This window comes from Choloepus didactylus, chromosome 10 (genome assembly GCF_015220235.1).
Source record: "Choloepus didactylus isolate mChoDid1 chromosome 10, mChoDid1.pri, whole genome shotgun sequence".
Lineage (NCBI taxonomy): Eukaryota > Metazoa > Chordata > Mammalia > Pilosa > Megalonychidae > Choloepus > Choloepus didactylus.
Genome location: NC_051316.1, coordinates 29,931,655 through 29,949,273, shown reverse-complemented (window position 1 = coordinate 29,949,273; position 17,619 = coordinate 29,931,655). Strand labels below are relative to the sequence as shown.

The 17,619-nt window shown below is 43.0% G+C and overlaps 1 protein-coding gene across 1 annotated transcript in view; it reads right to left on the bottom strand.

Annotated features, from left to right (window-relative positions):
* Positions 1-17,619, bottom strand: part of NTRK2 (neurotrophic receptor tyrosine kinase 2) — a 365,369-nt gene that overhangs the window by 79,207 nt on the left and 268,543 nt on the right. Inside the window, exons 13-14 of the mRNA XM_037797551.1 lie at positions 16,177-16,307; positions 1,782-1,954 (exon numbers count right to left, since the gene is read on the bottom strand). Of these exons, the coding sequence (XP_037653479.1) occupies positions 1,782-1,954; positions 16,177-16,307 (304 nt within the window). The remainder of the gene's footprint in view (positions 1-1,781; positions 1,955-16,176; positions 16,308-17,619) is intronic.

The following is a 17,619-nucleotide window of genomic DNA, read 5'->3' as shown; positions in this document are numbered from 1 at the left end:
GATGCTGGGGTTCCTTGGAGTTCTCTCTTTCATCCTCTTTTCTTCCCATTCTGTTCTTCCTAAGCAGCCTCATCCTTTCCTCCATCAATCACCAAAACTCCAATATATAATTTACTACTCCTCCCAAACTTATGGCTCCAGTGCCAACTGCTTCTGAGCTCCAGGCTCAGAATTTTGCTTCTCTACTGAAAATTTCCATCAGAGCTTCCCAAAGGGAACTACCTGCTCAAATCAGAACTCATGGTTTTCCTCTCCCAAATATGTTGCTCCTCTTGGATTCCCTATTTGATCAATAATATCACCATCCACAAAAATATCCATGTCAAAGACTGTAAGTCATTAACTGCCCCTCTCACCATCACACTCAATTCCATTGGCCCCAGAGTCTGATTCACTCAGCCTCCACTTACCTTGCTCACACACTCATCTATCTGCTCTAGACCCTCTTCTGGGCTGATATATTCCTCCCAGGTGGTCCTCTTTCTTCACCCTGTCCTTCCTGTGACCCCTTCTCTACACTCTACACTTCCGCAGGAGCTACCATTTCATAACTTATGTCTGACAGGTCACTTCCCTGCATGAAAGGCTCCATGGAATCTCCTTTGCCCACAGAATGAAATATAAACATAGAGCACCCTTTAATAACCGTGACTCACCTTCCAGCCTTGCTTCCACCCCAGCTGCTTTTACATTTCCCCTCTCTTGGTTTAGTCCGTAGTCTGACGACTCCAGAAGACTCTTCACTTTCACTTTACCACACCTTTCACCATAACACCTTGGTATCTTAGCTCTTCTTGCCTTGCCTTCTTGCCTTCTTTCCTTTGCCTTGAATAACATCCTTGTCTTATTCATCTGACAAACTCCTATAGATCCTCAATGGCCCATCTAAAATGTGCATGGCACATACTACTTAATACACAGGCCTTTTCACATTACCACTTTGTGTCCTTATTATGATTATTTATTAATCACAGTATTAGTTTCCTAGGGCTGCTGTAGCAAGTTATCACAAACTGGGTGGCTTGCAACAGATATTTATTGTCTAAGAGTTCTGGAGGCTAGAAGTCTGAAATCAAGGTATCGGCAGGGCTGCTTCTCCTCTGGAGTCTGTAGAGGAGAACCCTCCCTTGCCCCTTTCTAGCTTCTGGTGGTTCTGGCAGTCAGTATTCCTTGGCAAAATAACTCAATCTCTGCCTCAGTCAAGGCATGATCTTGTCCCTGTGTCTGTCTATCTGTGTCCAATTCTCCCCTTCTTACAAGGACACTGGTCATGTTGGATTAGGGCTCATCCTAATTCAGTTTGGCTTCATCTTAACCAATTACATCTTTGAAGATCCTATTTCAAGTAGACTCATGTCTATAGGATGATAGGTCAGGACTTGAACATATATTCTGGGGAGGGGTGGGGGCAAAAATCTACCCCTAAGACTCACTGTCCACCCCAACTCCAGCCCTTCCAAGACTATAATAGCCTCAAGGGAGCCCTGTGTATCATCCAACTGTCACCAATAACAAATGCTCCACAAAGGCAGGTTGAACCGAGTTGACTCACTAGTATCACATTTTGCAGATTTGGCCAATTAAGGAGAAAGAGCATTGCTGTGTGTCTCTGTTCCTTTCTCTGTGGCACATGACGGTGTACCTATCAGGAAAGGCTGCCCCCGAGAAGGGTCCACGGGTCCCTTCGCCCTTTCCCAGAATTCCCTGTCCCTGTCTCGGGCTGTCTGAGCTGCGATCACCTGCTCCCTCCTAGGCCCACCTCCACCAGCCCCCCACGCTACCTGAGGAACTTGTTGAGGTCCCCATGTTTCATGTACTCGAAGACCATGATGAGTGGGTCTCCCTCCACACAGACACCGTAGAACTTGACGATGTGCTCGTGCTGGAGGTTGGTCAGCAGCTCGGCCTCGCGGTGGAAGTCCTTGCGGGCATTGTCGCTGGCGTCCTTCAGCGTCTGGGAGGATGGGAGGAGAGGAGGAAAATCAACATGTCTTAAACCAAGTACGTCAAAGAGAAAGCTGCATCAAGGACTCACCTCACTGGCCACAGGATTCCTAGAAGGGAAGGAAATTTATCTCATTTTTTTTTAACACAAAAATTGGCAAATGGCCTGATTCCTGAGGAAATCATATTTGTATTAATAATAGAGGAATACTCTCTTATGGGTAGACAGAGCTTTATAGTTTATGAAGCACTTTCATGGATTTTTTTCTCATTGAGTCACAGACGTGAACCCTTTTTATAGTCTTTATCTTTTTAAACTTGCTTGCATCCAATTATCGCCACAAACTTCTCTCTCCTTTTGGTGCCCATTCTACTTTCTATGGTGCTATGAGCAGCTCAGCTCTACTCATATAACCTTTATAAAATGTTATATGATGGAACTATTCTGTAGAAAGAAGAGTATACTGAACTGTCATGTACACATCTTCCAATTTCAACAATAATCATTTTGTCCATCTTTACTTAACACTTTTAATGCCTCCTCTAATGTGTCCCCATATACACTATGGCTCATGAAGCATCCCTGCCTGGGGAGCTGCAAAAGACAAGTCACACTGCCCAGAGGAAGTCCCCCAGGATCAGGCCAGTCAGTCTCTGAAGCCCTCATAGTTCTCTGCTAAGATCTTTCTGCCACCACAGTGTCCTAGGCACAGAGAAGCTGGCATTTGCTGATATCACATGCATGTCCATAGTGCTTGCATTGTGCCAGGGCTGTGGTGGCATCAAAGAAGAAACCAACCCAGTTCCTGCCCTCAGATGCTTATCGAAAATAGGGAGAGACATCGAATCAATTTCAAAACATCATACTCTGAATGCTCTAACTTCCCTATACCTCTTTCCAGCAGGATCTCTTTCTACTCTTCTCTCAAGAGTACACCTATGCTTCTGCCTTGCAAAATATCTGCAATGCGGTCATGGTCCCTGCCTTTGCACATCCACATCCCTCTGTTGGGAAGGCTCTCTTGGGCATGGCCACCTGGTGGGGTAGGCTGAATAATGACCCCTAAAAATGTCCAGTCCCCTAATCCCCAGAGCCTGTGAATGTGTTCACTTCTATGGCAAAAGGCACTTTGCAGATGTAATTACATTAAGGTTCTTGGGATGGGGAGATGATCCTGGATTCTCCAGGTGGGCTCGTTATAATCCCAAGGATCCTTATAAGAAAGAGGCAGGAGTATCAGAGTTAGGAAAAGTAGATGTAAGGACAGGAGCAGAGGTCAGAAAGGAGAGAAGATGCTACAATTCTAGCTTTGGAGATTGAAATGGGGGGCATGAGTCAAGGAATTCGGGGGTCTCTAAAAGTTGAAAAAGACCAGGAAACAGACTCTTCGCTAGAGCCTCCAAAAGAAACTTGCTGGTATCTTAACTTTGCTCAGTAAAACAGATTTCAGGCTTTTGACCTCCAGAATAGCAAAAGAAATGATTTGGGTTGTTTCAAGCCACCAAGTTTGTGGTAATTTGTTATAGCAGCAATAAGAAGCTAATACACCTGGCTGATACCTAACAGTCTTCTACAAACTTGACCACACATCACCTCTCTGGGATGTGTCCCCTGACCTCCAGTTCTTTGCCCTTACATCCCCACTGTCCCCCAGGTTGTGTTGGATGGCCTTCCTTTGTGTACACCATTCTTATCTCTATCACCTCGCTGAATACAATACATCCTAACTGCATGTTTACCTGCTTGTCTCTGGTACAGACTGTGAACTGCTGGAATCAGGGGCTGTACCTTCCATCTCTGCCTTCCCAACATTGAGCATGGCACCTGGCCAATAGCAAATAGGCAATAGATGCCTGAGCAATAAATGATAAGGGTCACGAGAATCAAATGCTGAGAGTGAAAGAGAACTCAGAGAGGAGGAAGGAAGCCCAGAGGACACCTCCTGGTAGGTGACTCACTTCACCAGGGAGACTATAATCAGCCATTATTAAAGCTAGACAGCAAACATGTCCATCCATATCACTTTTCCCTTAAATTGGAATGGAATGAAAGCTTTGTCATCCACAAACACATATGGAGTGCACAACTAAACACTAGGTCCAGTGTCAAAGAGCACTGCCACATCCCTAAAGGGTCATTTTGTAGGTCTTTGCTTGGACTCTGTTCTCCCCAATAGGACACTTGTGACCTGCACCACATATGGACCTAGGGATGTGTCACAGGTTGAGGTCTCTGCAGAGCAGACTCTGAGACGGAGAGTAACGGACAAGGTGTAATTAGGGCCTGCTCTAGGGATCAAAATCCATGGAAGGGAGTGGGCAGAGGGAAAGTGGGGCTGTGACACAGTCATCACAGAAGCCTCCTCTGGTCCCATAGGATGACCCTTCAGAACTGTCCTGAATTGAGCCAATCATTGGTTGCTGATCACCCCAAGAAAGGGGTGTGGACTGGAGTGGTATCGCTGGACCCCTTAAGGGGCTGGCAGCTGAGAACTGCCTTCCTTCTGGCAGCATTCCCAGCCAGTGGGGTGTCAGTTCCTCATTCCTGAAGGGTAGCTGGACAGTCATCACTGAGTCCACCAAGCAATGAGTTTTCAGTATGCAAGTTGCTATGCCTGGGGCTGCCCTCCATACAGGTGGCACCAATGAATCTGCAGTGCCTATCCCAGGTTAGTAACAAGAAAACAGGAAGTTGGTGGGGGCAGGAGCAAGATCACAAAGTATTGTCTGCTACAATCTCTAAAGAATCTAGCATTTTTACTAACCACCGAGCAGGATTTAAAGTTCTCTCCATATTTGTGACCTGACCCAAAGAGACAGAAATTATGGGTGCCATTTTCCTTAGGTAAGAGGCAATTGCTTCTTTTGTCAAATTCTGGAGACACCATTCAAAGGAAGAGTCTGGGGATGAGATTCACTATTCTCATTTTAGTACACAGTTTTCTGAGGAGTGTTCCTAAAAGCACCACCAGGTTTGCTTGGAAAGTGAACAGACTGGGGTCACCAAATGCTCAGGGAGACTGCAAAACTTCAGTAGGGCCCTTGTCTTAGAAACCGTACACTTCTTCATTTAACAACAAAGTGAACAGTGGCTGAGGACTTGGGGTGTGGGTCTCTGCTCTCTGATACCTCTGGCTGGCACCCATCTGAATTGAAGCCCTCTGTGTCCCCGTGGCTCATGCAGAAGGTGATGTGCTTATGGTGTCAATGCATTTAGGTTGGTTTTATCCATGGATATGTTTTTCACTGTGTCTTATCCACCCACTCTTTTGTTTTCCTGAACTTCTAGGTAGAAAGATGCCAGATGAGGCAAGAAGGTATGCATGGAGGAGGTGGAAGTTGTCATCCCCTTTCAGATCAATCGGTTCTTGCCCTGGGCTCAAGGAGCAATGTACACACAGCAGAGCAAATCTCACTCTCACATGTCCACTGTGGTTTTGGGCATGTATCTGTCTCGGGTATTGCTCTGGAAAGCATGAAGTGTGTCACGTTCACCTTTTTATCACTGGTCACCTAACCCAGTGTCAGGCAGAACCCCTAATGCATGAAGTTTGTGCAAAGTAGGGAAAAAAGACATTGCAAAAGGAATGAAAAGTAAATGTTCATCTGGAGAGGTGGAACATGGGCCCAGGTAAGGGATGGAATGAATGAAGATTAGGAAAACAAAACAGGTTGAGGGACATAAGGTTTAGAGGGGGGATGCCCAATGGACTCTCTCTGGAGAGCAGGCCCCAAGCTTTTGTGTTCTCCTTCCAATCAAACAACAAATTCTCACAATGGTGGTGGTCAAATGCAAGGAGTTGTAGCTCAGAATCAAAAGATCGGCTCCAAACCTGGTTTTGCTGTGGTCCTCTCTGAACTCCGGTTTTCTCTTCCGTAAAGTGAGGGCCACAACATCATGTACTTCACAAGGTCACTGGGAGGACTGCATGTGATTTTGTGAGTTGGGATGCCCTGTTTGAGAGCGATTTGAATTCAAACCTGCAAACAGGCCTGCATGCAATTTGCTCACACAAAGGATCCAAGAAGATCAATAGATGCATGGACAAGGCACAGAGCCCCACCCAAGGCATGAGAATGGCAGAGCCTCTGGAGCTGCCCCTTCTTCCTGGATGGCAGTTTAAGCTCCTGGAAGCATAAAAAGCTCCTGGAGTTCCAGCTGGCAATATATTCTCAGATATCCAGTCCCTATCTACTCAGGCTGCTCTCAGTCATGGGAGCTTATTTCTAGGGTCTCAGCTTGTCTTTAACAGTCTCTTGGAAAAGGCCACTGGTCCTTTTTGGTCAGTTTCACAAAGCCATGAGTAAATTCTGCATATAACCTTTCTTTTCAAGTTTAGCTGTGTAATACTGATTTAAGAATGCTGCACTGTGTGTGTGTGTGTGTGTGTGTGTGTGTGTGTAAGAGAGAAAGAATGGCAGGCAATGGGGGAAGGGGGAAAGTGGGAGAGATGACAGGAATGTGAGGGAGGGTCACCAACCTATAAGAGTTAATAAGCATCCAGTATTTCCATTTCCCCAAAGCAAAATATTATGGCAAGAGAGAGCCCACTCAATATAGTGTCAAAAGCTGTGCTTCAGAACATTTTTTATAATTTAAGAGTGCAGATTTTACTCTCCATGGGGCAAATGCATCTCACAAACCTGGCTTTCTCCTAGGTACCCATCCATTTTTGCCAGTTGGACCTCTTTTTTTTTTTTTTTTTTTTTCTTTCCTAAATTATGATTCAGTTCTATTTAAAGAGAGAAAATATGGTAGTAATGAATTGGGCAAAATAATCTTCTGAATTTGGCACTCTCAGGACAGAATTTCTAAGGGTAGAACCATAGCCAGACAGTCATCAGAAGCTCGAAAATCCTGCTTTCCATCCCATGTTTAAAAATCATCTCTGTCCAAGTACCACGGCTGAAGGTCATTTTCCTTCAATTAAGCGAGGCTTGACTGGTCCCTGAGTCCATTGGCAATTCACTATGATTGTGGACACGAGGTGGCAACTTCCCTCACTTGGAGACCCCTCCACTTATGTTTCATTTTGACAGATATATTTGCCCCATCACTGAGCACTGCTATTTTCTAGCTCTGCTTTGTAGCTTCACTTCTTATTCTTCATGAGTTGTCTTACACTCCGAAGCTGCCATCTTTCTGAAGTCATCCTCAAGGGAAAGGTCTCACCCAGAACTCTAGCCTGGAGTAAACCTTGATTCAGAGTTGGAAGAATGGAGGAGCATGGAAAACACCTCAGTACAGAGCTGATAAACTGGTGAAGGTGAAATAGAAGTATGAAAAAAAGGCAAACCAGTGTTCATCTGAAATATTTTGGCAAAATGTTAAGGCTAGTGGAAGCTAGAAGGAGAGGCCAGAGGGCTTATCTGAAATCATTGGTAGGATTGGATGTTGTAGAACATGACAAATGATCATGCATTTCAAAGTATGGGTGTTTGGGGAGAGACAAGGCAAAAGGGAGATTGTGTTCTTTTGAATACTGATCTCACACATTTTTAGGGCTCATAGAAATAGTGTCTTTGTGAAAGTGAAAGACAAAATATAGAAGAGATTATTATAAGACCTCACCAGGTCCAGTGCCCACCAGAGCATTTAAAACAGAGAGAGCAATGAATAAACTCCCATGCCAGAGGTCCAAGGGCATGGGGATGTTTGGTTAATATGCCTGAGTTCCTCTGGATCAGGATCATTGGGTCAAGGTCTGTTGTTAAAGGAGAAACATTACCTTCCTGATGTCGTCTAGACCTGCACTATCCCATGGGGAAGCCACAAGCCCTTTGTGGCTATTGATCATTTGGAGGGAGGCTCGACCAAACTGAGGGGTGCTCTGAGTGTAATATCCACACCAGATTTCAAAGACTTGATATGAATAAAGTAATGCAAAGTATCCCTTTAATATTTTTATATTGATAATATGCTGAAATGATATTTTAGATAGGTTGAGTTAATGACATATATTAATAATATTATTTTCACCTGGTTTTTCCCCTCTTTTAGAAAGTTTTAAATTATATATGGGGCTTGCATTTGTGGCTCACATAATACTTCTATTGACAACATTATTCTATAAAAAGCCAACTCAGATACTGTGGACAGTGGATTGTATATCATGGATGATTGTATGGTGTGAATGTATTTCAATAAAACTGAATTTAATAAAAAAAAAAAAAAAGCCAACTCAGTAAGCTATTAAGGGGTCAACCTGCCTCTTAGGAATTTTGGAAAACATTTCTCAAATACAAAATTGAAATAGAATGAAGGCAGACACTCTTCTTTGAAGGTTCCTATGGGCAATAATTAGCCAAGTATTTAGAGAAAGACTCAGTCACAAAGCTACGTGATTCTACTCAATCACAGTGTCTTTCCTGGAGGAAGATAGTGGAAGCTTCTGTCAAATTCTTACAAAATTGAATTTTGGAGGAGTGTATCTCAATAAATTCAGAGAAAGGAAGAGCTTAGTGGAAATAAAATCTCAGAAACCAAGGAATGTGCAAAAGGGGTCTTCCCAAATGTAAAAAATAATTAAATGATTGTATGATGTTAATGATTACCAACATTCTGATAGTGTTCACCACATGGCAGAAAGCAATGTTCTGTGTACATCAATGCACTTAGTCTGTGAAAGGACTTTAATTATGTACCAAGCGACAGCTTCAAATACAAGATTCATAGCCAGAGGGTTGATTGCTGCTACCCTTACTTTCACAGGTGAGATGACTCTTATGGCTCCGAATCTAACGAGTTGACCATCCAAAGGAAACCATGAGATTAAGCTCCAATTCCCATACTATAACATACTTGCAATGATTTTAGTATAAATTGATGATTTACACTTGCATGTTATATCAAGTTGGGTACAGCTGCTAATACTTTGGGGAAGACAGGAAAAAAAATATGCCCAGTGAATGACATATTAGAGAAATGTTGAATCAAAAGGGTGAATCAGAAGTTGATACCTGATATGGACAATTACAATATATTTAAAGACTCTAAATAAACAGGCATATAATTATCTGAAGCCAGTTTCACTAGACATAAAATTGCTGGTAGGATCCCAGTGGACCATGGCTTGATTGTGAATGGGCTATCATGCTAAATAAGTAAAAAAGCAGCACAACTACTGCAATCTGTTATGTTCCAGAGAGGCAAAGGTGGGAAATAAATCCTCTCAACTGGGTTTGAGATCAGATAAGCCCTCATTAGAGGGAAATGTACTGTTTTGGTTTCAACTTTTCTGAAAATATGTGGATAAACTGGAGATAAGCCAGGAAAGGGGTCCCCAATGTAATTAACAAGACGAAAAACAGATCCCTGATCAAAGGTTCAAAGTTGAAAGTTACTAGGAAAAGGACATTGATGGAGTGACTTAATCATCAGGGTCTACCTAACTCAAGTTCATGAGGAATTATTACAACAAAGATGCTGCTCCCCATCCTCTAGGGTTCACATGCACACATACACACACACACACACACACACACAAACACTCTCATGCACACTCACACACACATCTATTCCCACTCACACACATTCTCATATGCTCACATATACTCATATACACACACACACAGAGCAGGAAAGAATGCGCTTACCCTTAAGAACAACAGACAGAAAAACACAACAAAACAGACATCTATTACATATAAGGAGCAACATCTGGGCAATAAAGAAGATTAAGCCTTTTAACAAGCCACTATTAAACATTATGCAATTTCTGTTCCTAGAGCCTTGTAAAGATAGAATTGATAATCAGTGTTTTCTGTAACATTATGTTCTGTTAAGGTATAAAAACATTTTTTAGGGGGCAATGCTAACAAATGTCCTCATCCCTGTGTCCCTGCACTAACCTTGTCATCATCAATTTCCATCTGGGAGGAACAAGGATTTCACATGGCCGTGTAAATGCAGATGTGGGGAGGAAGGAGAGGAAGAGGGAGGAGTGGGAGGGGGACTTTACGATGAATCAAGACGTGAGGACTGAGATGATGACTGTCATAAAAAACTGAAAAAAAGAAAATAGCCATCTGTCTTAGAAGTAAGTGTGCCTGGGTAGAGCTCTTGACTTGATGAACTCTTGATGCTCTTTCCCATCTATGATATTTCTCACTGTTCAAGAATTGGAGAGGATGAGCTGCCCTTTTTGAGCCCTTGTACGCATTCTGAGAGAAGTGGCCCTTGCTGGTTCCTTTCCCATGGGTGCCTGCATCTGTACCACGTGACACCCCGGGATGACTGGACCCCATATAGGTACCCACTGATGCACTGGCCAGCAGCTGTACGTGGGCTGGCCTGAAGATTACACAGCATTGTGCTTGTCTTATTGGAATAGTTGGACCCCTCATATTTTCCTTCTCGAGGAGTCTGATTGCCAGTAATAGAGACAGTGTGGGCAGCAGTTCATGTGGAATCAGATGTCAAGTATTAGGGAACAGCAGAAATCTTACATTAGCTGGGAAGCCTAGGAGAGAATCCCTGAAGTCTCCTGCTGAGAGGACAAAGAAGGGACAGGCTTAAGGGCTACGTCAGATCCTGAATGAGCCTTCAGATCCCAACTGTTCCAAGCGTCAGTAGGACCCAGCTCTATCATGGTTATTGTTTGAGTTGGTTATTTTTCTTTTTGCTTGCCAGATCTCTTTCCCACTTCTTTGGGTGATAGTATTTCTAATATTCTTTTGGGGAACCAATGCTTCCTCACCATCAAACCATGTGTTCTGGGTAGAGACGGCCCCAACTTCCACTTCCAAAGTTGGGTATATGACCCAGGCCTAGAGAGTCAGAATATCTCATTCCTCTGGGCCAAGGGTCTGGTGACACAATCCAAGACAAGCCAGCAGAAGTCAGCCCTAGACTTCTGCATAATGATTGGGGAAAAGGAGCTCTCTTTCTTTGGGTTGCTAGGATGGCAGGAGCTAAGCCCACAGCTATTGCTGCCAACTCTTTACCACAGTGTGGGGAGAACTTGTCTAAGAATAGAGCCATTATAGAGGAAAGCAGAGCCAAGAGACGGAGAAAAAGAGAAAGAGCAGAGAATCATTGATTTCCCTGGGTCCAGTTGTACTTGAAGCTAATACTCTCCCTTGTTTTCCAGTACTGTGAATCAATGAATTCCCTTTAAAGCAGCTTGAGTTGGGATTCCCATGAACATTGTAATATTCTTCTTGTGAAAGTTGATTATGATGTTTTGTTTATATTCCACTGAGGCCTATACAGTCATTCAAGAGCCCACTTTTCCTTATTTCTACCTATTCCCTTGCATTAAATTTCTACTTGGGAGAACATGAAAGTATTTCTCATCTTTGCACACAAACAAGCATAATTAACAAGCTCCTCTGTATTACCTGATAAGTGACATCGTGTTGAATTTCCTCATTTTGGTTTACTTAGGCATACGTAAAATTCAATAAATGAAGATGTGGTGCAGATTGAGCCTTGGACTGTGATTGAAGAGACCTGAGTTTTAGTCCTAGGCCTGACATTAAATGACCTCATTCAAACTAAATGACCTTGGATGGGTCATTTATCTTCTCCAGGTTCCTGTTTTCTCATTGGCAAAATGTGGGGGTTGAAATAGAGAGTATGAGTAATAGTCTATGTATCTGTGTAGTGATTTAGTATTTCTAAAATAATTTCTCATTAGATTACATATCATCTTTATAGCTCTTTTCAGCTATAAAATTCCATGATTATCAATAGCTCATCAGATCATTTCCTTATTTAGGAATGCCAATTGCCAACCCTATGCTTTATCAAAAGACTATTATTCCTATGGCCTGTCCATCTAGCTATCTATCCATACATACATAAGTACATACATACATACATACACCCCTTCATTCGTTCAACAAGCATTTACTGCATGCTACGACATTAGGCATGATGCTAAAAGTCATAGTTCCACCTCTGAGAATATGCTGCCCTAACAAAGGATACAGACATTAGTATCATTCATTAAATACCACACAAATAAATATAACATTAAAAACCATGACGTGCTATAAAGGAAAAGTACAGATGCCTTAGTAGCATATAACAGGGAGATCTGACCTATTTGGGGGAGGGTGGTGGGGAAGGTGTCCCTGAAGAGGGCAACTGGAACTGAGAGCTGAAGGATGGGTGGGATTTCTGGAAAAAGGGGCTGGACTGGGACCAGTGCAGATTCAGTACAAGTGATGGTGGGTCGGAATCTACTCTGGCATGCCTCACGGTAACAGGCCAGTGCGCTACTCGGTTAACTTTTTCAAAACCCTGGGTAAGGAAAATCTCATTATCTCCTCTGTGGACAAGAAAGCATTCAGAAACACAAAAAGCAAAAATCCTAAGCTGGATCCAGAGGAAGGTGCCTGGCAGAACTCAAATCTCACAGTTTATTTCCCCAGACCTTGCTGGGCAGCACCCCTGACTCGCTTTAACTCAGACCTTGAGGAATTCACTCAACCTCACTGAGTTTCGGTTTTCTCATCTATAAAACATGAGCCTTGGGCTATATAGAGTATTTCTAAAGTCTCCCTCATATTCCACATTTTACATTTCTAGAAATACACTTGGCTTAGTGGGAGGGGGAAGAGAGGCCACGGATCCTACAAAGCACACTTGTGGCTATATTTAAAAACAACCAAAATCAGCCTGCGTTCATAGTACAAGAAAATGTAGTAGGAATTGTCACTATTGAAATGCAGCTTGGATGGAACCAAAAATAGCTAATGCATCCACTCCGTGGCTAATGCAGGGAAGCTACCATGAAGCGTTTCCTTGGCAATTGAGACACTTAAAGGTGAAGTAACTCAGTTTGATCAAAGACTGGTTGCTCTGAGTCTCTTACTCTCTCTGGGTTCTTCAGTTGTATTTCTCTGTAAATGGGGAAAATGGTCGACAAATCCATTTCACTATAAAACAAAGGTCATCCAAAATTATCCAGAAAAGGACAGTCCAGTTGGATCAAAACAAACAGATACTCTAACCGGAGAGACGAGCTCAGCCCGCATGTGTCTGAACCCACCACACATGCCTGAAGATCTTTTCAGCCTTAACCGGGTTCCTGCAAATCCCTTAAGCTCATAAATCACATGGGGGAAACGACATCGGAATTTACAGCAATCTGACAATTGTCAGTCTGAACTTAGAGCCTTGAGTTTCAAACCAGAGTCAGCTCTTTCTAGCAAAGGGAAAAGGACAATAGCTGCTATTCCTTAGCATGCATAATCGATGCTGCAGGGGTTGCTAGGCAACGGGCAGAAGGGCTGTCAAACATCCCTGGGTGCCTCCAATGGAAGGGGAGCAACCTCCGGCAACTACTCCAGAGGTGAGAGGCTGTGCAGTCCAGGAAGCCACACTCAGTTAGTTGCATTCCTAAAGGATCCTTTTATTTTGGTCAGGGCTGCACCTCAGACATTTTCCCCACAGGCTGATTTAGATAGCCTCCAAATACACTTCCAATTGGCGGACAGCCCTGTAAATGAGCACGCCCGACTGGCAAGAGGCAGCAGAGTAAAAAGGGCTGTGTGTTATTCTGATCCAGTACAACCCAGAGGCCGTAGATCTCATGTGGCTGCCATCTCTTGTCCCCAGGAGTTCAAATCAGTATCCTCTCTGAGCTTGCAGTTATTCCAGCAATAAGCAAAACCTCTGATTTTGACAATTCACATTCAAGGTCATCGAGATGAGGCTTCGTGGGATTACGACCACAAAGTTAGCATGAACTTTTAAGCTGCAGGCACTTTATCCTCCCTTTCTGAGATAACATTTTCTATTGAGTTTCGACAATAGACCAGAGTTAGGATTTGACAAAGGGTCAACTCTTTTATTTGTTTATTTTTTTAGCAGTGTTGATTAAAGGGCAAACACTCATCATAGGTCATTAATTGACAAGCATTTATTTAGAATTGCCAGGAGGTGTATGTGGGCTAGGTCCTGGGTCTGCTTCAGAGGTGGGATTAGGGGTATGATTGGGATTTAAACCAGAGAGGAGACTCGCTGACAATGGTTTATGTCCAAACAGAAGCATACCATGGACAGGACAACTGGAACTGCATGTTCTCTTTTAAGGCCAGCCCAGTTACCAGTGGCTAAACATTGCCATCAGTAGGCTAACCCTTCAGAGTTACTAGTACAAACCCCAAAGTCCTGCTTTAGCATATGCATGGAAGGAAATGTAAAATATGGGTTGCGGGCATCCTAGATTTAGCTATGTGATATTCTTTCCTTAAGAACACTGCAAGAAGTACGGAAAAGCAGGCACAGAATCAGGAATGGGGTTAAGATGAAAGGCTATACCCACTGAGAAATTTTGTGGATCCATCTCTACAACTGGCTGAGGTCTCTCAGCTACTACTCCACTGTCTTCTTGGGTTCCCTAACCTCCCAGGATTTTCTCGCATGCAAGGCTAACCGACTTGGAACACTATGAAGTGAATTCAGATCTGAATGCCCGACTTAGCTTCCCAGGTAGCTTCCAAGTAGCAATGAGAAGTGTGGGCTCGGACTAGGCATCCCTGGTCTTTAGACTCCTTGTCTATAACACATGGCTAGGCTAGGACTAATGTCCCCTAAGATTCTTCCAGCCCTAACACTTTATCAGTCTATGAAGCTACAAAAATAGAGGCACCTTTTGGTCCCATTTATCCAAAAGGAAAAAAAAAAAGATGATGAAGAAAGTAAAGACTGCAGATATAACTGCCAAATGTTCTGAACATTTTGTGCTAAAAAGAAAAAATCTTTTGAGTAAATGAAAGAAAAGAGGAAGCAATCGCAACAGCAGGGATTAAACATTCCCAGAGTTTCTGCAGGTGTCCTCCTCTGACATCTTCTACCCACTTGTCCTCTAAGCTTTACATCTCTATAGGACCTCCTCTCCTTTCTTCTATCCTCTGTCTCCCTCTCTCCCTTCCATTTGCCTAGCTTGGTGAGATTATGTTCATTGAGTAGATATTGCATTTATCATCCCCAGAGAGTCTGTCCTTTATTCGCTCTAACGTGCAGCTCACTGAGAATCTTGGAGTACCCACGCCACCCAGGTTAGTTACTTTTAATGACAAGGAAGGCAAATGGGCAGTTTTTCTACTTTGGATGAGCTTTAACAGAAACTATAGTTTGACTGCTGAATGGGTAAACTCAAGAATAATTTTATTTCCCTCCTCAGTTATCCATCATGTACAAACTGAAGCATTTTAGTGCTACATACAACGGTAATACAATATAGACCTGATTTTTAAAAAAGAAAGAAAAGCTATCCTGGTGATAACTACAACAAATGCCATTTATATAAATGCTCTGCAATTTGCAAAAACAAAACAAAACTCAAGTCCATAATCATTGTATAGTAGGCCAAAAAATTATATTTTATTACAATTTCAGGATCTCCGTGTCCATATTCATTGTGCACTCAGTTCATTTTAAACGTGTATGCCTCTTTGAAGCATTTTAGGTATATTATCCACTGCTTTGTTAAGTTTTTTTTTTAATTTTGTCAATGCATTTGTAAAAGAACTATTGAAACCGTTTGTGGTTTTTTTTGTTGTTGTTGTTAATTCTTGTGTTTTAAAAGAGAGCACAGTGGAAATTTTTGTCCCTTTCAGAAGTGTTTATGTTAATGAAGACCAGGTCTCTTTTTTGAGTTCATAGGAAAATGACTATGATAAAGGACTTTCAGACTTCTTTATTTCAATATGAGCACTGTGGCTCCTGGGGATGGTGCAACACACAGAAGTCATCTAGCTCGCGTCTGCCACAGCTTTCGCTTTGAAGTTGTGCCTGTGCTGTATAAAATCCTGGGGCCTTGGAGACATGTGAGAGGGATAAGGTAAGGTATGATTGAAGATCTCGGTAGAGCAGAGGCTTAGAGGGGAAGTGAAGTATGACAGGCCTCTCGTCCAGAACATGGAACATGAGACAAACTCCGACTGAGCTTGGCTCAAGCACTGAGCCATCTGAGGAGACAAGGCTGAGTCTCCAAGATTTAGCTGGCTGAATTCTCTTTGACACCTCTGACTTCCATCCAGAATTTAGTCAGCACTGATGTGGAAGAGTAAGTCAGAGCCATTTACAGCCTGAAGACTGACTGGTAACTCGCCCCAAATATCCTTTTGACTGTCCATTTAGTTAAAGGAATCTGAATGCAGCCACCATAGCAGACATCATTCACTCCTGAACTGGCCACTAAAAAAATAAATAAATAAATCATCCACACATTAGTGTGTCCACGGATAATGAGACATTCTGGAGTGTTCTCTTACCTTCACTGCCACCAAGATCTTATCCTGCTCAGGACAGAGGTTATAGCATTCAGCTAGGAAAACTTTTCCAAAGGCTCCTTCACCTAGCTCCCTTTTCAGAACAATGTTATGTCGCTTGATGTGCTGAACAACTGTAAAACAAAGACAGAATAGAATTGGAATTGAAGCACGTGGAGGTGAAGGCAAAGGATGGGAGTCAGTGGGTTCTCAGGCCCAAGATTCTCTGCAACCAAAAAAGAGGCACCCGATGTCCATCCTCACAGTCCGCCCCAAATGGCTGGAAAGGGGTTGCTGTAACTTATCCTACAGAGCACAGTTATTGCTTTTGCTAGAGCTAAAGCAGAGACCCACCCAACAGTTGGCTGAAAAATGTCATTAATGAATTTTACAGACTAGTAAAGGGGAGAAATGAAAAGGGAATTAATATTAATGGCAGTTCTCTTGCAGGCTGGATGCTTTGCATTTGTTAGTCATGATGGGAACTGTTAGTCATGAGGGAATCTGATGGAGAGAGTCAGAGAGAATAGCCAGGAATCTCTAATTCTTTGTTAAGCCACCTTATACTCCTGAGGGAGATGAGCTCAGAAGATGCAAAGTGGAAATGCAAGATCTGTTCATTGATGATTAAGGCTTTGGCCTCACCCCAGTTGTAGCTACCTGGTGAGCTGGGTTAGACCATGCTTATGCCCTAATGACTTCTTTTATTGTGATCAGAAAGTCTAGACTGCCTGTGCTAAAGGCTGGTTTTGTTAGCTCCTTTCTAAGATCATGTCCTAGTCTTGACTCCCCAAAGCCAAGAGGATACAAGAATATATATTTGAATCTGGGGAAGACAAAGCATTTTTCCCTAGGTTTGAGCTGGCCCAAGTTACCTATCTATATGCCTTCCTGGGGACAGAAGGCAAAGGTAGACAAAGGTGAAGCCCATCAGTTGCAGATGGCAAATAGAGAGAAGCAATACATATAAGAGCAGAGTCAGTGGAAGAAAAGCCCAAAAGGAGATGTTGGAGAGCACAAAACTGCGGTGCACGTGGTACCTCTTTACCCAGCCCATCACACATTGAATCCCTTTGCACAGAGATTCTACCAGGTCTTAGCTACCTTCCCTTTCTGAACTCCTCACCCCTGAACAGTAGTACTGGAAAGAGATTCTGATGCTCTCTAGCACTGGGACATGTAGCCAACAACATTTTCTCATTTCATTTTCACAATTCTGTGGAGCCTTCCTCTCTGCATTTTACAAATGGGGAAACTGAGTCTGCAGATGTTTAAATGATGCTGTCTGCATCTAGAGTCCCTGTTTCCGCTTCTACATAACAAAGACTTTCTCAATCACAAACTGTGTTAAATACGACAAGAGACATGAGGTATAAAAGAAACAGAGTAAAAAGTAAAATCGGTTTCCCAGATTTTTCTCTGCTTGGTTCATCTTTCAAAGCCCAG